The sequence below is a fragment of the Mesoplodon bidens genome (assembly GCF_964165515.1).
Source record: "Mesoplodon bidens genome assembly, chromosome: 10".
Classification (NCBI taxonomy): domain Eukaryota; kingdom Metazoa; phylum Chordata; class Mammalia; order Artiodactyla; family Ziphiidae; genus Mesoplodon; species Mesoplodon bidens.
In genome coordinates, this window is record NC_138172.1 from 37,303,496 (window position 1) to 37,326,876 (window position 23,381).

At 56.9% G+C, this 23,381-nt stretch overlaps 2 protein-coding genes across 3 annotated transcripts in view; both read right to left on the reverse strand.

Moving 5' to 3' along the window:
- Nucleotides 1-246: 246 nt before the first annotated feature.
- On the reverse strand, nt 247-9,023 carry GRM2 (glutamate metabotropic receptor 2). The gene is made up of 5 exons (XM_081246643.1): nt 8,559-9,023; nt 5,268-6,105; nt 2,681-3,756; nt 817-997; nt 247-571 (listed from the first exon to the last, which is right to left on the reverse strand). Exons 1-5 carry the CDS (start codon nt 9,006-9,008, stop codon nt 498-500), a joined length of 2,619 nt encoding a protein of 872 aa, XP_081102769.1. The 5' UTR covers nt 9,009-9,023; the 3' UTR covers nt 247-497.
- Nucleotides 9,024-13,692: 4,669 nt separating this feature from the next.
- TEX264 (testis expressed 264, ER-phagy receptor) overlaps nt 13,693-23,381 on the reverse strand; it is a 29,412-nt gene continuing 19,723 nt past the window's right edge. For both annotated transcript variants that reach the window (XM_081247250.1, XM_081247249.1), the window contains 2 exons: nt 18,175-18,343; nt 13,693-14,276 (listed from right to left, as the gene is read on the reverse strand). In XM_081247250.1, the coding sequence (XP_081103376.1) occupies nt 13,984-14,276; nt 18,175-18,343 (462 nt within the window). In that variant the 3' untranslated portion in view covers nt 13,693-13,983. The remainder of the gene's footprint in view (nt 14,277-18,174; nt 18,344-23,381) is intronic.

Sequence of the window (23,381 nt, forward strand, 5' to 3'; positions counted from 1 at the left end):
TTTTTTAATAAAGACACTTTATTTACAGATAATACAAAATAAACCACAGGACAAACTACTGTGCAGGGGGAGCGACAGCCCCCATTTTGACCCCCCTCCCCATCCCAGAATAACTTATATAAAAAATTTAAAAGGCCCTAGAAGGAGGGAGGGGCAGGGCTGGAAGCACCTTTGCTGATTGGGGATTGGGGCCTTCAGTCCTCAGCCATCCGGTTCCAGTGCAGAGTGGACCCTGGCTTGCTCCCTTCCAAGTCCTGGGCCTGGCAAGGAGGGGACACAGCTGCAAGGGCAGCTGGTGGTCGTTATAGAGGCTCCCAGACCAAGGACCCTGACTTCTGACTCTGAAGGGTTGGAGTGAATAGGTTGGTAAGTGGCGCTGGGGGCGGGCATGGGGTTGGCATTATTGCAGTGCTCCAGCCATCTTCCTCCTGGCCCTGGACACGGGTCTGCACCAGCTTCTGGGGAGCAGCCGTGTCGGGGCAGGAGTGTGGGGATCCTCAAAGCGATGATGTTGTTGAGTCCACCACTTCGCGGCCGTTGCAAACAGTGGGGACAAACTGGGAGCCAGACCCTAGGGAAAGGAAGCTGGAGGTTGGGGCCAGTCCCAGGGTCCCTTATACAGTAGGGAAGCAGGGCTGCGGAGAGCAGCTCACCATCACCCCACCACCACCCTCTCCTGTCCAGCCTCATCTAGGGGGCACTTCACCCCCAGCCAGGGAATCTCAGCAACCCAGGGAGTTGCCCCCATGATGAGGAACTAAGGTGGGGAGAGGGGGCACAGGTGGAGAGGGGTCTTAGAAGTAGATGGACGCTGACCTTGGCCGAGGCTGGAGCTGGCTCTGGCAGCTGCACTGCTGAAGCGGCTGGTGGGTGCGCGGTGGCTAACCACGTTCTTCTGTGGCTGGAACAGGATGATGTGCAGCTTGGGTGCGAAGAGACAGCCGAGCACCACAGAGCCACTGAGGCTTACCGACACGCACATGGTGGTGGTCTGCACCTGTGATGGGAGAGGTCAAGGAGTCTGTCCCACAGGCCTGGGCCTGGCCCCAGGAACCCTGCCCAGGAGGTGGGGTAAGGAGCAGGGGAAACCGTAAGCATCCAACACTGGACCTTGTTCCGTCTGCCAAGCTCCAAAGAATTTTTAGGAAGGTTGGGCACAGTCCCAGCATCAGCCCCAGTGCACCGTCTTCCAGGACGACCAGAGTTCTAGTTGTGGGGGTGAACATGCAGGGTGCATGTGGGAGTGTGTGTGCAAGCATGTGTGTGTGTGCGGGTGTGTGTAGTGGTGCAGGTATGGAGTGCATGCATGTAAAGGCATGAATATCTGTGCGTCCCTGGCCACCGGCACTGCCCAACATACCTCATACCTCTGTCCTGAGGGAAAGGGCTTTTGCAGGGGCTCTTGCCTCGATTTTGCTGCTCCTTTAATTGTTAAAATTGTCAGCTCAGCTCAGACCCTGCTCTATACTCCCAAGCTGAGTGACCTTAGGCAAGGAATTGAACCTCCCTGAGTTTCCATTTCTTCATCTGTAAAATGGGGAGAGCCACAGAATTTACGCCAGAGTTGTGAGGATTACCCCAAGATTATCCTCTTATTGTTCAGAGCTCAGCTCACCTGTCACCTCCTTGGGGAGGCCTGCCCTGACCACTCCATCTGAAGCAGCCATTGCCCCTTGAAGCTGAGGAGACCCATTGAGCACTCAGTGCCAGTTAGAATTTTGCTAGGAAGCCACCAACTGGTGGCTTTGACCTTCCTGAACCCTACACCCCAGATCTCCTCCCCCTCTTTGCCTCATCTTTCCTGACCTCCCTGGTTTCATCTCTCAACCCCAGAGTCACGCAGCTCTGGGGGCACCACACCACACTTCACAGCTCCAAGGGGCATCAAAGCATTGTACTCTCTGGGGCTGCTGGTTTAATAGCCCTGCCATTCCCATTCCTGCTTCACTCTCACCTCTGCCTAACTTTCCACCATGTACACCACCCCCCCACCTCAACTCCAGGTGAGGGCAGGGGCAATGCAGACCCTCTGCTCCAATCAGCTTCCGTATTGGCTGCCCTCCCCACCTCCTCCAACCTACCTATTCCCACCTGCCTGTGCTGCAGAGTCTAGTTCAAGGACCCCTCTTCCAAAAAGCCCTCTCTGACTTCCTACACACTCATACACACACTACCACTACCACCACCACCACATACACACCTCCCTCTTCTGTGTTCTCACTGGGGCCTTTTGTCAGCCTAAACCAGTCAGCAGCTCTTTGGTCAATCACCCTGCTAGCCCGGGAGCTCCACAAGAGCAGAGACCAGGGCTCCCCTTCTGCAGCCAACCCCTCAGTGGAGCAGGGTAGAGCCTCTGCTCATTTGGACATATTTCGGCACCTCTACCTCCACCCAGGTTAGGAGATAACATCTGAGTCCTGAAATCTCTTCTCAGCTCTAATTCTTCCACCTCCATGGCCATGTCCCCAGGCCCCACTCAACCTTCCCACCTTCCCCTGGGGTCCACTCCTAACTGGGCCACCACAAGCTGTGTGCTCCTGGGTGAGGATTTAACCTGTTGGAGCCTCAGAGTTATCAGAAGATTAAATGAGATATCAGGAAATAGAAGGCCCTGTGTCCCACTCCACCCTGCCCCCCACCCACCCCCAGGCCTCAGCCCACCCTGGAGCAGGTAGCTCACCCGGTAGTCACTGGAGGTGACATAGAAGATGGGCAGGAAGGCCAGCCAGATGATGCAGGTGGTGTACATGGTGAAGCCGATGAACTTGGCCTCATTGAAGTTTTCAGGGCACTTGCGGGTCTTGAAGGCATAGAGTGTGCAGAGCGCAATGAGGAGCACATTGTAGGCCAGCGAGCCCAGCATGCTTGCATCGCGGTGGTTGCAGCGCAATGTCACCACCTCCCGCCGCTCAGGGGCTGTCTCCTTGCCTGTGCCTGGTGCCTCCACCACCAGCCAGGCAGCCACGATGAGCAGCTGGCCCGAGATAAGGGCCAGGCAGATGGCCACCTGCGAGGCAGGGCTGATGAAGCGTGGCCGCTGGGCTCCCTCCCGAGCCCCACCGAAGATGCGCGCAATGCGGTTGGTCTTGGTGAGCAGGGCTGAGTAGCAGACAGAGAAGGCAGTGCCCAAACCGAGGCGCCGTAAGGTGCACACCACTGTGGATGGCTTGGCAATGAAGACGAAGGTCATGCAGTAGCAGAGGAAGACACCACCCAGCAGAATGTAGCAGAGCTCCCGGCCAGAGGCCTTGACCACTGGGGTGGCATTGTGCCGCACGAAGACGCCCAGTACAAAGAGGGTGGCCAGGGCACCTAGGCAGGCGATGGTGACAGGTCCCACGGCCCAGGCATCGCCCCAGCGGATGTACTCCTGGGGCAGCTCAACGCAGCCAGTCAGGCTGGCATTGGGCCAGTAGCCCAGGCCACAGTCAGCACAGGTGAACTCATCCAGCCTGTACTCGTAGGGCTGGCAGGGGATGCAGAGCCAGCAGCAGACCTCCCCGGGCTGCATGCTTTTCACCTCATTCTGGAGGCAGGGCTCACTGCAGCGAGAGGCGGGCAGGGGCCCGGCTGAGAGGGAGGCCCATGGGATGAGGCTGGTGTCCAGGGTCAGGCCTTCTGCCCAGTAGCCCACCTTCTGGTAGCGATAGCGCCCATTGCCTGCCCGCAGATAGGTGAAGATATTGTAGCGACCAATACCGTCCCCAAAGCGGTCGAAGCGGACCTCACTGTGGGTGTCAGCTGGGCGGAAGGGGGCTGGGGTCGGGGAGGGAAGGAAGAGAGGGTTGGATTGGTGGGTCATCCTGATGTGACCTCAACCCTAACATAGAACTCAAACCCCAAAGCTTAGGTCAGCCCTCATCCTTCTGATCCTCAACCCAGCACTAAAGCCAACCTAACCCCAGCCATTTTTCTAAATGAGAGGCTACAACAAACCCCAACCCTAAGCCCCAAATAGAACCCCAACCTTAAAATCCAGGCACCTCCACAAACCTAATGCCCACACCAATCCCCAACCATGACTCCCAAAACCCAGCCTTAGACCTTCCAACCCAGACCCCAGACCCCAACTTTATCCCAACACACACCACAGCCCTTTCTCCAAACCTACCATGGAGACCCCCTAAGGCTAAACTCGACCTTAGGTCTAGTCCTGGTCCTACTTTTAATCCCATCAATGACATCCCCAGCTCCAGCCCCGGACAATCCTAACACTGATCCCACTGCAAGCTGAATCCCAACCTCAGTGGTCACCTGGAACCACCAATGTTCACCAGAATATGCTTGGTAGGCAGCTCACAAATCACCCTACTCCCCATCCCCATTCCCCTGTGAACCTCACATCTCTCAGCCAGGCTCAGAAGGCAGGTACCCCTGTCATCCCAGGTCCCAGTGAGAAATGGTGTTCAAGTTAGCAGATCATATACTTAAGGCCCCGTGGTGAACGGTGCAGCCTGGTGTTGAATGCAGGTCCCCCGCAGCCCCTACTCTTTCTACCCAAAAAGTCCTCAAAATCCAACTTGAGCCCTACCGTAAATTCCACTTAGCCCAGCGGGCTAAATTTAGCCTTGTTTTAATGTCAACCCAATCAGACCCAAACGCAACACTAACCCCCACTCTGATTCTCCCATAACTCTGAATGTCAGTCTTATTGGAATTACTATTCCTCTTGATCCTGGTCCAGTACTCCAAGCTTTGTCAGCCCTGGCACCCTCTCTCACTGTTCCCACAGTGATTCTTCCTGAAGCACAACGATGATTCTGAGGCATTTATTTTTCTTGAAGCTGGAACTTCTATTAAAATAACTTTTGGTTTGAAGAGACTGTGGCCACCTTGAGTGGCAAGCCAAGATTAGGAGTAGAAATTTTTCTGGAAAATAGTGTCATCCTGATGTACCTTTCTTCTGACTCTCACTGATATTTTGCTGCCTGACAATGGGCTTGAGGTCTCCTGATCCCTACTCCCTGCATGATAAAGAGACAGGAGATAAAGGGCAAGGCCCAAGCAGGAACCAGAGATCCTCACAGTGAAGGACCAGGCCAGACGTCTACTCTCTGGAAGGAACTCAGAAAGTGGAACCTTAGTCCTGGCTCCTGTTGGAGTCCTCTGCCTAGCTGTCCTTGTTCTGGCTCTGACACCAGCCCCTTGGGTAATGCCCTTACTTGCTATGGGCTATGTTTTCTGAGCCGTGTACTAGAACCTGAGGGCCTGTTCCCTTTCACTCTCCGAGGGCCAGCTGCCTGGTGGACACTGGCCAGCACCATTACCATCGAACTTGACGTTGAGCACGAAGTCTTTGTAGAGGCGGCGCCCATTGACAGGCCGCATTGCATCACAGAGGCGGGTGGTGTTGGGGCAGAGGGCGCGATGCATGTTGTGCAGCGCGTGGGCCATGGCATACACTGCATTGACCACAAACATGATCTTGGACTCTTGCTCAAAGGGCACAGCCTGCAGGGAGTGGGCTGCACAGTCTCTCTGCCGGAAGCTGCAGCGGAACCTCTGCTCCCAGAACTCGCGGAACCAGGGGTTCCGGCTGTTATTCCACGGGTCCAGGGTCCGGAAGTAGGAGGCAAAGTCGCTGATGGGGTAGGAAGCCAGCTCTATGGTGATGGCACCTTCAGCAGCGCCCTCGCTACCTGCCACCACGCTCTCCAGGGCCCCCCAGCCATCGCTGGCCACCCAGGTGAAGCTGGCATTGAGACGTTGGGTGGCAGCGAGGAGCTCGCGGGCGTCCTCGGAACGGGTGAACAGGACAGCCACGCGGGCACTGGGTTTCTGCAGCAGGGCTCGCACCACGCCCTCAAAGGCTGTGCGGCTCATAGCACGGCCCACCTTCTCCGAGGTGGCCACACAGATGTTGCGGGCACGGGCCTCTAGCTCAAAGGCTTCGATGCCTGTCTCGCCATAGTCGCCCTCGGATGCCACAGTGGACACGTAGGTCCAGTTGAAGAAGCGGAGAATCTCAGCCATGGCTTTGGCTTGGAAGAAGTCAGGGGGCACCGTGCGGGCAAAGTAGTCATAGCGGGACTTGTCACTCAGCTTGGCACTGGTGGATGCATAGCTGATCTGAGGGATCTGAAATAGCCGCAGGAGGTTGGCCACCTGGGGGAGGGGTAGAGAGGGCGAAGAGAGAGACCAAGTCAAATGCTGGAGACGGATGTGCCCCCACAGCTATCGGACCTTGGGATCAAGTGCCTGTGTGGTTGGCCCTGAGGTCTCCCTCTCCCAAAAGACCCATATTTGTCTTGATGTGTCTTCCCCCTGGTGGCAGGGAGTTTTCTATCCCTTCCCAAGGGCTGAGAAAGACCCAGGGCCAAGGCACCAGGGTCCTGAGCCACACCTGAACCCCTTTGCTGTCTCCCTTCAGACTCATGGCAGTAACAAAAAGAGAGAGCTAAGGGAAGGCCCAAGTCCTGGGTGGAGAGACGTTGGCCACTGGCTGCACAGGGAAAAGGAGGCCCTAGATGGCAAGTGGAATGCTCAGGGCTGTTAAGCTCTCTACCCCGGAGTCAATTCTGATGGGATGATGGAGAAAGAAGGAAAAGACTCCCCCAGGAAGACCCAGATTTGAGGGCTCCATAGTCCTGAGAGCCCAAGAGTTGGTCTCCACTGGATGCCTGAGCCTGAAATAAACAAGGCTTCCTGCCTACCACTGCCTGCCTGGCAGCCGATCTCCCACCCCCAGATTCCTGGGACCTGCCCCTAAGAGTGGGGTCCAGCCAAGGACCAGGTGGGATGGTGGGTAGGTGAGAGTAGGGCATGGCCCAGGTTCCACAAGCGGGAATTAGGTCCTGTATTTGCAACTGGGACACAGGTTTTTACTGACAGTGTCAATGCCTTCCCTGTACTTTCTAACTCTGTGCCCCTGGGCAAGTTAGCAAACCTCCCTGAGCCTCAGTTTCTTATTCCTGCCTTACAAGGTTGATGAGCAGATAAAAATGATGTATGTGAAGCCACAATGCCTGGAAGATGATAGGAGTTTTGGCAAGAGAGAAGGGGCCAGAATATGGAGGAATCATTAACAGGCAGGTGCAGCCTATGGATAAAGGACTGAGCTTTGCTTTGACCCAGACAAGGAAAAAGCAGACTGATGTTGAGGTGTGGGCCCTGCTGCAGGAGGCAGGCAACTTGGGGTTGGAGAGAGGTAACTGGGCTCCTGGAGATGAATACATGGGGCCCTGAAGAGAACTGTGAAGAGCGGGGGCTGGGAAAGCACCCCAGAGGTCCCTGCAGACATCAGCAGGTGGGAGGCTACCTACCCATCCCTGCCCCCACCCCAGGGCTGCAGATGTAGGTGCTGGTACAGCCACACCTGTCCAAGCTACTGCTGGACACTTCCAGTAGCTGGGACTAGCAGGACTGGTAATTCATTCCCTGCAATAGGGGTATGAGCAGGCCTCCCCAACCCCAGGCCAGAAGCTGCCTTCATGGTTTAGACTCCTGCTTCCTTTCTCCTAAACAAGCCTTCCAGGTCAGGGGTCCTGGCCCTGCTTCTGATGGCAATGCCCTCTGCTGGCCTCCTAAAGGAAGCTGAGGCCCCAGACAAGGCCCTCCTTGCAACTCCCAACCCCAACCCCAGCTCTGGCCTCAACTTCCAGCAGCCTATGTCAGGCACCAGGAAGGTAAGGGTCCAAGCAAGGGGACGAACCCAGTCAGGGACAGGGAGGATCCCACCTGGGCTAAAGCAGCCAGGTGTGGCAAGGGACATTAGCTGAGCCCTCTGCTGACCCCTTGTGGGAGAACAGGAGGAGGGAGGACCTGGTTCCCTCCCCTTCCCACCCCTTCAAATCCTACACCTACTCAAGACTCTTTGGTACCCTCCTCCTCACCTCCACACACATCTTGCTTCCTTCCTTCTGGGCCCCCAACCCGTTTCTCTTCTCTGGTTGGCTCTTGGCTTCTATCTTCCACCCCTTTCCAATCCAAAGAGAGATGATCTGACAGTCCCGGAGGTCCTTGGCTGAGAGCCCTAGGTTCACGTCTCCACTTTGTGAGCACCTGGACTTGTGCCTTGCCTCTCTCCAAGCCTCAGTTTCCTCATCTATGAAATGGCTTAATAACAATAGCAGCTAATGTTGATTACGCCGTTATGATCTGCCAGGCCCCCGATTCATGCTTTGCATGTATTACCTCATTAAATTTCCACCACACCCCTAAGAGTGGTAAGTATTATGAGTCCCATTTTATAAGGATGAAACTGAGGCACAGAGGAGAGAAGTAATGTCCAGAGTCACACAGTAAGTTGGAGAGCCAGGATTCAAAACTAGAGTTCTGACACAAAACGCCTATTAAGTTTCTTAGGGCTGTATAACATCAGATGTGTGTGTGCGTGTGTGTATGTGTTAGAAGTGGGATGCTTTCCTTACACAGTCTCTAAAATTCTACTCCCATTTTGCCACAGGGGCACTTTCTAAGTCTTCTGTAAAAAGCTACTCGAAGGAAGCTTCTAGTCCCTCTGCTAATGCATGGTAGCCCAGAGCCCCTGCTCAGCAGGAATTCCAGGTCCCCACCTCTGGCCTCCCTCCCCAGCCCCCATTTAAACAGCCCCCATGTACCTGGATGGAGACATCGCTGTAGGAGCCGCCAATGACACCAGTGATGGCAGTGGGAGCATCACCATGGGTGGCATAAGAACCATCGGGGCAAACATGGCGTGAGCCATCGGCACCATGGCTGAGTGATGCACGCACGAAGTCAAGTGCCTGCTCCAGGGCATGTGTGTCCTTGGAGCAACTGTCGAGTATGTGCGCACCCAGGCGCACTCCCGGCAGCAGGCTTGGGTCATGGTTGATACGATCCAGAGCAAAAAGCATGGCCTCCAGGCGCTGGATGCCGCGATGTTCATTGACAGGACCACACTCCTCTGCTGGGCCGCCCTTCTGGTGTACCGGAAACAGCCCACCCAGAATCAGGTCCCCCTCCAGGGTCAGCACCTTCTTGGCTGGGCCCTCAGCCACAGCGCCCCACAGCAGCAGCAGAGCCAGGAACCCAAGCAGTGATCCCATGGCCCCAAAGGGAATGGATGGGTCCAGCAGACCTGGGCCTCCAGGGGGTGAGGGCAGAAGCAGCAAAGGCAAAGAGAGGTGTAAATAGACCAGGAAAGTACAGACAGGAAAAGGATGAGGAGGGACCCAGCTCCTGCAGAGAGAGAGAGAGAGAGACAGACAGACAGACAAACAGGTAGGGAACAGTGGAACCTGAGAGTGGCTACCCCTTCTGACTCTGCCTCCCCCAAACTCCTTTCCCAGGACTGAGGAGCCAGGGAGAGGTGGTGCCCTTAACTAGGATGAGAAACTCCTGGGACACCCCTTTGGCTTGTCTCTCAGCCCTGCCCAAATCTGGGGCTGGAGATGGGCTCTGTGCCCATCCCAAATTTAGCAGAGATGGAGGATTACAGAGAGTAGAGGCCCAAACAGAAAACAGAAGACCCAGAAGAATGTCCAACACCCTGCAGAAACCTCCCAGGACCCCAAAGTCAACAGCTTTGCAGCAGGTCACAGTTACAAACTTGGGAGTCCAGTCCCTATCCTGAGCCTTGGATTTCCAGAGAGGAGCCATTGCTGGCTGAGAACCCACCAGGGAAGAGGGAAGGAAGAGTCTCTAAAAGGTAGTTAGTCTCCAACCTCTAAGGAAACTGAAGCCCAGGTGAGCACCCAAGGTTCCCAGCCTCTCGTTCTTAAAAAACCATCCCCAACGCCCCGACTGGGGAAGTAATAGAGACTCTAGGCTTTGGAAGTTAGATAGCAAGGTAGAGAGGCTGGCCCTAGGGAGGGACACCGAATTGACCACAGGTCCTAAAGTCAACAGGGAAAGTAGATGTGAGTGTATGTGTGTGTCAGGGGTGGGGGGGGGCAGTCCATCTGGTCAAAATCTCAAAACAGGGCTCAAGGTGAGATTTTGGACACCCTAGCACTATGTAGACTGCCATTTGAGACTTTTTGCTTTCGTTTTCTCTTCAGCTCAGAACGAAGCAAAGAAAGTCACCATCTCCAGTCTCCCCAGCCTTGGTCTCAGGGCCCTGTCCATCCTGGCCCTGGCCCTCAGAGACCCTGCCTCCCTCTTCCACTCTGAACCCTATATTTGTGCCCCAGCTGCCCTCCCAGACACCCATCCCACACAGCCTCTCACAATCACACAGGCTTGGGAAGGCTAGCAGAGGGAAACTGAGCCTGAAGAAGGGCAGAACTAGTTGAAGGACCCCATATCCTGGCCACAGAGACTGGGGCTCTTCATTTCGCCCCCTCAGCTCCCCAGGGCTAATCTGCCACTGGGGCTAGGCCAGGAGAACTGCGATCCTGTGCATACCCAGAAAGAAGCAGCTCAAGCAGGCAAACAGGAGAGAGAGGTAAGCATGAAGACCAACACAGATGGGGACACGGACCCAGATGGGGGCTGAGGCCCAAACTGGTCAAGACCATGATCCTCCCACAGGGGTGGCTGGGACCAAAGCTCCAACAAGGGACAGAACCCTGAAGGGAGAGAGAACCCTAGAAGGGGGCAGCCTGGGGGCCTGGGCCACAAAATTCAGGGAGGGAGCGATGGAGCCTGAGAGGCTGAGACAAAGACAGAGGCACAGACAGAAAGACTGACCAAAGGACGGAGGGGCAGGAAGAACGAGGGATCGAGATGCAGGGCGTGCGTTCTTTGGGGAAGAAAGGCGGGACGTCTAGGGCTGTCTTCCCGCTTCCCGGAGCTCCTGGCAAGCGTTGTCTGGACGCCCTGGCCAGTCTCAGCCCCAGGAGCCCCAGAACTCGAGGGCCCGTGGGACCCCAGGACGTGGGGTCAAGATCGATAAGGTCGGTGGCGGCCGCAGCACCACCAGGCTTACCCTACCTTGCGCGCCCGGCTCTGGCGCGGAGAAAAACGGAGAGGAGCCGGGGGCGCGGGGTTCCAGCTCCCGCTAGCGCGCTCGCTCGCTCGCTGGCTGGCTCGGCAGCTCCGCGCTCTCCGCCCGCCCGCTCAACCTGCAGCTTTCAATCGCCGCCCGCCCCGCCCCCGGCCCCGGCCCGCCCTCAGCCCCTCCTCCATTCCTCCCCATTCCCGATCTCCCGCGCCCAACCGAGCCTCCGCCTCCCCCCAGACTCCTCCAACGCTCCCCTCTTCAGGCGCACCGGCCAGGCGCTGTCCGCCGCGTGGTGCTGAATCCTCGGGCTCTCCCGCCCTGTGCTGGAGCAGTTGCATCTTGGCCCCCTCCGCCCCAAGTCAGACTGCGTCCCAGAGAGCAGCGGGCATAAGGCACTGGGCTGGGAAGGTCACTGAGTCCCGGGAGGTGCGCACAGTGCTATGGGTTCCCATCTGCGAGAGCGGGAGGGCTGGCCCTAGGGTAGTGGGGTCCACTGGGAGATAGGTAAAGAGGCACGTAGGAGATAGGTGGAGCGCTTAGCCTGCTGCGTCCCTGTCCTCACATTGATTCTCCGTATCCATGAACTGCAGTTCCATCCACATGCCAGGCCTGGGGTGGAGGAATGTGTCTTCAGCCCCATGTGCGAGCTGGGGCCTGAGTCACTAGAAGGAAGAGATGGAGTGGGGGTGGGGTGGGGAGGAGGATCAGAGGAGAATGGGACATTCTCTTCCTTCCTGCAGATGACCTTTAAGGCCACTACACCCCACACACATTCAGCCCTGACCTCCCCCTCACCCCTCCACTAATCTCCACTCTCATGTGCAAAGGGCATTAATGGCAAAGAGATACCAATCTGGGGTGGGGGGTGGGGGGTGGGGTTGCAGGACCAGGGACTCAGGGTCAACCCTGAGGGACAGGCTGGGGCTGGCAGGGGGATCTGGGAGGGAGGGGTCTGGGGTAGAGGCTCCTGCAACTGGCTGCTGCGTAGGAGGGAGAGGGAGCTGGAGCCCGAGCAGAGGGAGGACAGCTCTGAGAAGATGTTCTTGGGTCTTCTTCCCTCCTGCAGCAGAGTGGGGAAGGATACCCCTGGGTAGGGGTGGTGGATAATCTGTATCGCCACACTGTACTGAGGGATTTGGAGAGGGGGGCTGCACCCAGATTTAGCCCCAGAGCCACAACGCACGCACTAACATGTACTAAGGGGCACAGCGTCTCTACACGTTCCCCTGGTGCTGCCCTTTCTTCCACAGGTGTCAGTAGAGGTAAGCCTAGCTCAGACGCATGCCAATGAGCACATGCTAATCCCAGGTCCCTCTGGTACACACACCTACATGTGGGCTTGGCGTTGGGGGGCAGGGGGTTGTCACCAAGGAAGGACAGGCATTTTCCCCGGACACAGAAACTGGACGCTCCACTGCTCTGGAAAGAGCACAGCTGTACAACAGACCAAGATATCAAACCCCAACAAACTCCAGCGCTAATGTGAGAGGCAAGGTGGCAGCAGGATGAGGGTTCAGAGCTGTCAGACAAGGCTGGAGAGACAGACATGCTGTCTTCCAGCTCCTGCTGTTCCCTCCCTCTCCGCTGTCTCAGAGCAACTGCTCCCTGGGGTAGGTGAGTGACGGGTTGGGCCCCTGGAGCAGAGGGGCTGACAGTAGCAGGGTTCTGAGGTGAGAGGAGCTGCACAGCAGTCCCAGCCCCCTCACCAAGGCAGCCTCACAAAAGACATGGGGCTTTAAACACAGCACAAGCCCAAGGGGCCATTATATGGCCCGCAGCAAGTGAGCTGCACGATCCCGCCACAGCACGTGGACATGCAGTTACACACCCAGCTATGCAAACACAAACACACACCCAGTCTTAAATGCAGAGCTGTACATGTGGACACAGCCACACACACAGCAGTACACATAAACACACAACTGCACACACAGCTGTATACACAGACACAGCCGTAATTCATAGCTCTACATGTGGACACACAGCTGTACACATGGACACATATACGTAGCTGTACAGGTGAACATGTCCACACATATATAGCTATACTCATGGACACACAGCTGCAAAGACCTATAACTTTACATATGGACACAGAAAAACACACAGCTTTACACACGAACACACCCCGCCAAACACAGCTGTACACAGACACATAACTACACACAGACAGCCGTATATGGACAAAGCCCCCCAAGTGATGCTCCCAGATAGCCAGCCTCACCCCCCTATAATACAACCAAAGTTAGACACTAAGCACAGCAACACGTGCACAGTCACATAGCCATCCACACAAATACAGCCACGCCCAGCCACAATCACATCCTGATGCCCACTTGGGCACAGCCTCACCCAGGACCACCATGACCCAACCCATCCATGGTTACACATAAAAGACCAAAGGCATGCGTGTGTTCACATGCACACACACAGATACCCAGCCACTGGCAGGCACGGAGGGGATGTCCTCACCGGCTGGACAGAGAACAGTGTCAGCACAGGCACACTCTAGCCACAGACACAAAGGCATCCCTTGGAAGCAGACTGAGGCAGGCTGTGAGCTCCCCACTCCTGAGCCCCAGAGGGCACCCCATGCTCAGCTTTCACACCCCTTGTCCTGATCTGCCTGCTCTCCAGCAGCCTGGGGGAGCCTCTGGAGCTGCTGCAGTGGAGGGGCAGCTGTCAAGTGGAGCCAAAGAACAGGGAGTGAAAGGCCTCCAATTCCCCCTACCCCACCCCACCCCAGGGTACCTGGCCAAGTTCCTTCCTCTCCTCAGGTTGGGGGTGCTTCTGCCCACTCTGGGTTCCCCAAGGTGGAACAAACAAATGCACAGTACAAATCCAGGTGAAACAAAGAAAAGCATTTGCTTTATTCTGGGTCCTGGAAGCTCCAATGTGAATCTGAAAAAAAGATGTAACAGGGGTGCCAGCCCCGGGGGCTGGGTGCCAACAACAGTCCCGGCTCCTATGGCTCTGGGAGCTGAGAGGTCAGTGAGGAGAAGGCTTAGCCAGAGGCCCAGGGCAGTAGAAGTCAGGTCCACTTGAGACCCCTGGCCCCAGCCTGAGCCCGGGAGGTGGAGGAAGAAGAGGACTGAAGAGACTGCTCAGTTCCTTAGCAGGAAGGTGCAGGCTGCGGGTTACTCCTCGCCCTTCTCAGGGGTACTGGGCTCCCGGGGCCACTTGGCAACCCCCAGCGGTTCAGCCTCAGGGCCGACCCTTGGCTCCCCCAGGGGTCCCTCGCCCTCCAGGTCCAGCTCCTCAAAGGAGGAGCCGCTGGCACCCGACTCGCTGTAGCTGTGCTCACTGCGGGTGTCACCATCATCCCAGCCATGGCTGCTCACCCCAGGGGACAGTGTGGCAGCTGAAGTCTCCCGGCTGCCAGGACCCACCTCCAGGCCTACAGAACTCGTGTCACTCATCGTGTCAGTTCCTGGAGGAAGAGGGAGCACAGGTTAGCTAGGGCCCCCACCCCCTCCTCCAGGGAGAGGACTGAGGCTCTCCCACCAGCCCAGCAACTCAGCATACACAGTGTGCTCATGAATAATAAAGCTGCCCCTGGCTCAAGAGGCTCATTCCAGCTGCCCTCTGCCCTGACTTGAGCTGCACTGGCAGGGCAGAGGGACAGAACAGGGAGGGAGGGAGGGAGGGAGGACAGCCTGCTGTATACTCCTCTCCCTACCCTGAATTAGCCTCAGCTCCCTGCACTCCCACAAAGCCTGCTGCCCCCCAGCCCCCAACAGTCCATTAAGGACCATTCAGCCCCAACCTGAGGAGCTGAGGGTAGGACAAAGAGACTTAAGTAGTGTCCCCTCCTCCACCCCCCATTTCAGGCTTGGAGAGAGGTTTCTCCAAGGCCAGAACACTGCCCATAAGGCCTGAGGACAGGAGAATGGACCAGGAGGACTGCTCTCCTGTGTCCCTCCCCCATGCAGGGCTCCCCAAGGGGCAGCCATATCCCTGCCTCTGGCCCACACTGAGCCCCAGTTTGAGGAGGAGGCTGGGGCAGGAGTGGGATGGAGAAGTCCTGAGAAATCCTCGACCAATTACATGGGAGGAGGGTGTTGGGACGAAGCATTTTTTTTTTTTTTTTTTCTTTTTGCGGTATGCGGGCCTCTCACTGCTGTGGCCTCTCCCGTTGCGGAGCACAGGCTCTGGATGCGCAGGCCCAGTGGCCATGGCTCACGGGCCCAGCCGCTCCGCGGCACATGGGATCCTCCCAGACCGGGGCACGAACCCGTATCCCCTGCATCGGCAGGCGGACTCTCAACCACTGCGCCACCAGGGAGGCCCGGGACGAAGCATTTTAAGGACTTTCTTCCCCTATGCCTGGGTCACCCCAGGGGAGTCCTTACCCATCCCCAACCACTAGTGGCTCCTGAGCCACAATGCAGCAGAAGGGACCATGGGAGCACTCTGCAAGTGGCTGGAGAGCACTGAGATCTCTCCCAGCCTGCTCTCCCACCCCCAACACGTCCTCCAGGGCAGGTTCATCTGCCCTGCTCAGAAGCAGCCCCTCAATTCACCTCCTCAGGTCAGAGGCACTGAGAGCAGCTGGGGGTGGCAAGGAAGAGCAAAGAGCTCAGGCCTACTGTGCGTAGGAATCCAGACTGAGAGAAGGCGGATATGCCTCCCTTCCTGTGTGAGAGGGAAGGGGGCAGCTATCAAACATCACAGCTTCCTCAGATCCTGTCTCCATGGTGATTGAGCCCCGAGCCCAGCACAGCTGGGGACTGCTTGGCATTTGGGACTTGGCCTGGAACTTTCACTGAACCTCAGCTGGAGCCCAGGGTGAGGGGTGGGGTGGGGTGGGATCTGCTCCCTCAGCCTCCTTGGCCCCAGGATGACATCTGGGACCTACTGACAGAGGTGAGATGAGCCCTGTAAGTGCCAGGTTGCTGGCCCAGGGCCCTCTTCTTGCTGGGGCCTCAGTCATGGCTCCCAGAGTGGAGGTATTCAAGAGTGAGCCAGGACTACTCCCTGAATTATGGGTGGTTCCCTCAGACCCTGGGGCAGGGCTCCAGCTCCTCTTTCTTGCCTTAAATAATGATTGGTGCCCCAGAGGCTGCAGGCCTGAAAGGAGCAAAGGAGGGGGATAATTTCTCCCTGGCCCCATTAAGTTCAATCCGCCCACCCACCCAATGGCTCTCTTGGGACCCAGGTATGGGAACCTGTCTGCTTGCCAGCTAGCTGCCTCCTCCCTCTCCCAGTTCCTAGGCTAGGAATGATCAGAGGAAGGAGCCCAGGGGTGCCCCTTCAGGTCAGGGACCAGCACGCTGGGATGAGGACAGCCCCTGGGCACATGTGGACACTTCTGGCAAAGGAGTCCAAGGCAGGCAAGTGGCAACCCTCCAGCTCCATCAAGGTCTGCACAGGAGGAAGTCCAGAGTCCTGGGTCTGTGTCCCAGGGCAGAAGAGGCCAGGCAAGGCAGGGTAGCACCTAAATCCCGAAGGCTGCTGAGGCAGAGAATGAAGCTGCCACCTCACCCCAGTCCCTCCCTCCTCCACTGCCCACAGTCAGTGCAAGAAGATCAAATACTCATCGCCTCTCTGGAGCTAAATAATACATCAATGTAATAACAGGCGCAAGGCAGCTAATCACCCCCTTTCACCTCCCAGCCCAAGCGGGGGCCACAGCAGGGAGGCAGACAGGGACAGGCCAAGCCTTGGGCAGACAGGCATCCACCACACACTGCTGCGCAAGTGGCATGCACCTGGCAGGCAGACACCCAGAGTCCGCCCCAGGTGCCAGGGCAGACCCTATCAGAGGAGGGCAGACCCCTAGCCCCCACTCCAGGGAGTGGGTGGGCAGGCTGGTGGGTAGGCAAGGAGCTGGGGGCGTGGGAGCTAGGTTGCAGCCAGCTGTAGTGGGTGCCAAGCAGTCCTTCAACACCCTGGCAGGCGGTGTTTGAAAGGGGAGCTGGGTGAGGGGGAAAAGAAAGGGGGTGCAGGCAGCCAAGGGAGGTTGAAAGAAGGTCAAGGTGCTCCCCTCCTGCCCTGGGGACTGCCTTGGCCTGCTGACCTTGTCGTATGTCCTGTGCCCACTGTAGGGGCACTGAAGAGTGTCTGCCAGGCATTACCAGGCTGGTGGAAGCAGTGCCCCATGGAGGTAATTAAGTGGCAGATGAAGTTAACTGTGTTGGACATGGCCCCTAGGGAGTGAAGGCTGCCTCCCAGTACCCGCCCCCTGCCCCCACCAACACATGTCTCTCAGGGTGACCTTGGCTGTTGAAGATTGGATGGACAGAGGGAGTCTCCTAAAGCAGGAGGTGAAGAGGGACAGTCACTCTCCTCCCAGCCCTGTACCACTCCCACAGGTCATGGACCTCCAGAGTCACATGAGGCTCCACCAGCATGGCCAAGCCTTAGACCCTCTAAGACCACTTGAGATGTTACCAGCAGGCCCCCTCGCCCCTGGGGACAGCTCAGGGTCATAAGAGGTCACGAAAGGGGGTGGGCTGAGAGCAGGCAAGCAACCTACTGGCCTGGACCTGGGGTAGGAAGGCTGGCTCTGATGGAAGGGGCGGGGCGCTGATCTCCTGGCTCCCCTCTGCATGCTCTCTGGTTCCTCTTTGACTGATTCATTGATTTATTTATTCTTGGTTGCATTGGGTCTTAGCTGCTGCACGTGGGCTTTTTCTAGTTGTGGCGAGCAGGGGCTGCTCTTCATTGTGGTGCGCAGGTTTCTCATTGCGGTGGCTTCTCTTGTTGCGGAGCATGGGCTCTAGGCACATGGCCTTCAGTAGATGTGGCTCATGGGCTCTAGAGTGCAGGCTCAGTAGTTGTGGTGCAAGGGCTTAGCTGTTCCGCGGCATGTGGGATCTTCCCGGACCAGGGCTCGAACCCATGTCCCCTGTATTGGCAGGTGGATTCTTAACCACTGGGCCACCAGGGAAGTCCCCCTGTTCCTCTTTGGAAGGAAGAAAGCAGCTGGCTCGGGGTGGGGCCCCATACTGGGGGACACCTTGTTTCTCTCCTTACCTTCCATATCCAGAGCCAATCTCACTTCCTGACGAGCCCACCCAAGTGATGCCTTTCCTAAGCAGCCTCAGCCCCCTCCCATGAGCATCCAGCTGTCTGTGATCTGTGTTTCCAAGGGTACTCCTGCTGCATCTGAAGGGAATCCAGGCAGGGTCTTTGTATCTGCATTGCCAGGGGTAACGTGTGAAGCCACACCTACAGGGATCTGCGTGTCTAAGGACAGATAACTCTGCACGTGGGTAGATGGGTCCCTTCTTCCACCTCTGTCAAGCTTCGCCTGGACACCCAAGTGCCACCCAGCCAGGGAGGAGGCCCCACCCTCTTCCCCCCGCAACACCCCTGCCCCGTACCTGTGCCGTCCACCTGGGCATCATTGGCCTCTGCAGGGCCCCGGAATTTCCGCTTTGTCTCCTTCACCTCAGGCACATAGAAGTCTCCCTGCCGTGCCAGTGGGCATATGAAATAGATCTGGTCTTGCTGGTAGATCTCCAGCCGTGGGTGGGCACACAACTTCCGCTCCTTGTGGGAGAGCGCGAAAGGCGGAATGAGCCCTACAGGGCCTCTGACCCACACGTCCCTGAGTGGCCCCAGGAACAGTCCATTGCTTACTCCCTCCCAGGGGGCTGGCTCCACTTCCTGCCCCAATCTCCCGAAGACACCCACACAGCATCCTAAGGGCAGGGCCTCATACTCCAGGGGGCAGTGGTCTGAGGACCTGGGAGTCCTAGGACAGGTGCTAAAAGAACCCAGGAGCCTGGCACTACTAATCCTGGGACCAAAATGCTGTTCCAGAAAGCACTGGTCTCACAGAGCCACAAAGCTTAGCACCCCAGACTACCCTAGGACAGGGACCCCACAGTCTTTGGCCCCAGGCACCCAAGCCAAGCCAAGGTCTGACCTGCCAGACTTGCCATCTCAGGATCCCATGGCCCTGACCTCCTCTCTGCCCTGGACAATGCTGACTGACCCACCAATATCAGGAGAGGCAGTGCCCCTGACTCTCAGGCCTCTAGTCCCTGCCCTTGCAGACATGTTACTGACTAACCCTGAATAGGAGCTCCAGGCCACGTAAACCTCTCTTACTCCCATTCCCCTGCTGGTTCAGGTCTATTCCAACCTCCGAGACTGTCAGATGTAATTGGTTCCCACCCCTTCTCAGACCTGGGTCCTTAGTTTCAGCCGAGGGGGAGGTGGCAGACTCTAGGCTGGAGGAACAGACAAGACAAGTAGGTCTAATACTGGACACTGCCCAATTCCCCAGTGGGCTGAAGTGCCAGCTTATAGGGCCCCATGTGTAGACAGGCACTCCACTCCCTTCTGCGTGAACACAGAACCCAGTGCTCCATAGCTCCCAGTGTATGTGAAAGGGGCACAGACACATGCCAGAGCTGCCCTGAGACAGGGAGACAAACCAGAACAGGGGTCAAGTGCATCTTGCTCCTGAGCCTGCCCCTCTTCCTGCAATGGAGCACAATTATCCACTAAGATGATTGCAAGGACCCTGCCCTGTCACTGCTCACCCGCCAACCTTCAAACACGGCTATTTATAGCACCCGCCCGGCTCTCACCATGAGCTCTGAAATGAGCCTTCCACTTAGTGGTAATGAGAGACTTACTGCCTGGTGGGGAGAAGCCACTCCAGGACTCCACTTGTCTGCCTGCCTGGCCACGCTTAGGGCTGAGGAACCCCCCTCCAGTTGAAGCAAGTGAAGAGAGAGAAAAATGAGCCCCCGGGAGAGAGAGGGAAGGAAGGTTTATTTTATCCAGCCAGGGCCCTCAGCAGCCAGCTGGAGGCCACATGGGGGTGGATGTCCTGGCCCAAGGCCTAGCTGTAGCTCAGCCTCTGACTCTATGGGTGACCCAGGCGAGGCCTTTCGTCCTAAGACTCTGTGCGCTCGAACTGAGTGGGACACCCTAGCCCTGACACCTCCAGGGGCAGTGAAGGAAAGTCATTATTTTTAATAGTTTGAGTCTGACCTTCTTTGCTAACATGGGTACTCTTTTGGCCATCTAATGAGGCCATGCCCCCAGCTCTTCCCATCTCCAAACACATCAATGGCTGCCTCTGCTTTTCCACCTGCCCACACACCCACCCCAGCCCTGGTCTTCAGGAGGAGGGTGCACAAGAAGACGACATCAGGAATGAGTAGCTACCAGGCTCTGGGGCCCCTCTACTGCCAGCACCTGGGGGCGAGCATCTGCCAAACCTGAACCCCACTCAGTGAACTGGGTCACGAGGCCAGGGTCAGGGAGGCTCCCTGAAGAAGGTCCAGGTCATTCCCTGATAGCTAGAGGGAAAGGGCCCCCAAACCCAATCAGGGCATGGCCTTCACCAGCATTCCATACGCTGGGCATTCAAAGGGTCCAAAAGGAAGCTGCTGAGAGGCGATCAGCTACCCGGAGGCCCATCTCTCAAGGGCTGAAGACAGTCGGCTTTTGGGGATGCTTCCAGGAATCAGAGCCTGTGCCCACCCAGAAATTCCAGGGACAACCCTCGCCAACACTCAAGCCACCTGCCTAGCTTTCCTTTTGGAAGTAACAGGGATGATAAGAGGGAACAGTGCCCTTTCCACCCTCTCCTGGAGGCCAGGCATCAGGGTGGGTAGCACCAAGCAGCCACCCTTGCCAACTGCTCTGCCAGCCCCCTCACTGGCAGGCGGGAGGCAGCTCTCTGTGGCTGCTCTGTGCATCTGCCTCCTCCGGAGAGCCCGGTTCTGAAGTTGCCTGGCTGTGGACAGCCCTGTTGCCATGGAAACTGCATCCTCCATCCTTGCCGTCGCCTTCATCTCAAAGCCATCCGGGAGAACAGAGGAACAGGGGAGACAGAGGAAGGAGACAAAACTGGCCTGGGGCTACCCAGCCCTTCCTTCCCTGCCCAGCCCTCCCTCATCACAGCATCCCACACAGAGAATGCCAGCTGCCCAAGCCTGTCCCCAGGCCCCTGGAGGGGCAGTCTAATACCCGAGCCCAGCCCAGTCCTACCCAAGCCACCTGGGGGACCCTGGCCCTCCCTACTGGAGACAGGCATGGAGCTAATTAAAATCTCATTGACGGCTCAGCCCAAATCATTTTAACACATGCCTGATCCTGTCAAAATTCAGACTCAGGAGCAGAGAAGGGGCAGGAAGAAGGCAAAGGCAGAAACTTCCAACCCAGGCCCATAGATGGGGGAGGGGCTTATAACTGTCCCTGTAGCCTCTCCTTGAGATCCCTCTCCACGTTCTGCCCACTGACCAAGAATGAGTTCAGTGGGGGGGCTGGGGATGGAGGGTGGGGGCAGGACTAGCCATATGCCCTGTCCCTAAGTGATCAGGCAGAGAGAACAAGCCCTTTCCCTCCCAGCCAGGTGCAGTCTCTGAGGGAAGAGAGGATAGCCATGGGTCAGCTCTCAGGTCCTCTCTGCACAGCAGGAGCTGTGGCCCGGGCAGCGTGTTGATGACCTGGTAAATATTGGAAAATCATCGAAGTAAGGCAAGGCCAGCTGCCTCTCCGTCAGCTAGCCTCAGGGAGCCCTTGGAGAACTGACTGCCAAGGACACCAGGCCAATGTCACACTGGGCTGGTACTGCTGGGGAAAGGGGACTGACTGGATGGGCCTGGAGTCTTCCCAGCCCTGGGCACAGCCCCTCCCACAGACCAGACAGCCAGAGGCTTGAGGAAGCATCACCAGGACAGGGGAACCTGCTCTGGCCACTGAGGCCACGGGCTATCTGATGAGGCCACAAACCAGGGCAACGCATTCCCACACGCAGACTCAAGGGGATCACAAAGCCCTGCTCCAAGGTGGGAGAGATGCAAATGTCTATAATCCTCTCCGCCTAACAGGAAGAAGTCAGCTAATCATGCCAAGGTGCCACTAGGAACTGCTAGAAACTGGATTCCAGAGTTCCAGTCCCTCAGACACACCTCCAAGGATTCCCTCCCCCCTGGGGCTTCCATAAACAGAAACAATAGGTGGACTTGGGACACCACCCATAATGCAGGGATTTCCAGGAGACTTCAGTCACCAGCACTCCCCACACCACTCCTGCACCAACACCAGGTGCTCACACTCCCCACAGGGGTGTCGGGAGACAAGGGAAGGAACAGCACACAAAAGGCTGCCATGGTGCCACTGCCCTGGCTACCTTGGGAACACACCACACACTCCCTCCTCACCTCAGGCTGAGCTCATGTCCTGGGTGGGGTGAAGCTCAGGGGTCCTGCAAAGGCACCAGATTGGCATATGCCGAGCCAAGGTTTCCCCACAGGACCCACAGTGCCTCCCCTGGTAGTTCTTACTGAATTAGGAGAGGGGAGGAGGGAAGAAAGAGAGAGGACTTGAACTACTCTCATTTGGCGTTCTGCTCTCAAGCCATCAACCTGTGCCCTGGCCTGGGCTAGGGGTGGGGAGAGTGTGGCGTGCAGAAGAGGTCAGGTCCAGCGGGGGAGACAGGGTGGATCCCATTCCCAGGCTGCCCAGAGCCTGGGTTTGCTCAGAGCTATGTGGCCTCAAATCCCCAAAAGGACGAGGCAATGGGTGCAGGCCAAGGTCTGGGTCATGCATCTCCTAGATGAGCTCTAGGCCCAGAAAGGGATGAGGTCTGCTCTATCAGTCTCCACCCCATCAAAGCCCTCTACGTCCTGTCTCACTGAAGTGAAGGGCCCTGGGTCTTCCTGTTCACTCTGAGTGGACCAGTCCTACCTGTCCCTCCACGCCAGGCTGAAGAGCTGGGCAGCCACACAGTCAGCAAACAGCTGTTGCATCCCACCCGAGGTGATGGCATCTGTTCACTGGGTGAAGTGAGGCATGCTCATTTTTAATTACACAGACACTGACGTGCACCCGCCTGCACATAGCAGTCCCTGCAAGTGGGGGCTCAGACCCTGGAGGCCCCTTAGGCAGCTGGTCTGCATCGAATGTGCAAAGTGATGGGGGAGGTGCAGCGGGGGCTGCTGCTGGAATGTGGCACATTGTTATTATTCTGCCCAGGAACTTCCGTCAACTTCCCTCTCCCAGGCTCCCTCTCATACCCAATGGGCCTTTCAACAGCCTCTGGACCAAAACCTAAGCCTGTGTGTGGGGCAGGAAGTGACAGCAGGAGGCAGCTCTGGGGATGCTGCAGTGCTAGCTAGCAAGGGAGAGCCTGCAGAAGGGATGGTGAGTACCCTTCCCCCTTGGAGCAGGACGGCCCAAAGCTCTGCAGATGAGAGGCAAAGGAGAAAAGGAATGAGATGGGGTTGCCAGGGACGGGACAGAGCGGGAAGGAAGTGGCAGAAAGGGCTCCAGGCAGGAGCCCAGAGCCTTGGCCTAGCTATTGACAAATGGGTGGCTTCTCCCTGGGTCTCAATCTCCCCAACTGTAAAATAAAGAGATTGGAATAGATGATCTTAAAATAAGTAAGGAATTGGAAAAGATGAATAAAACCTCCATTACTTAAAGACAGCTGTACACTTGAAAAACCCAAAAAGAATCAATGGAGAAACTACGAAAAATATTAAGCTCACAAAATTAACAAAAGCACAGCCCATTTTTCTGTGCACTAATCAGCCAGTTAGAAGATATAATGGAAGAAAGA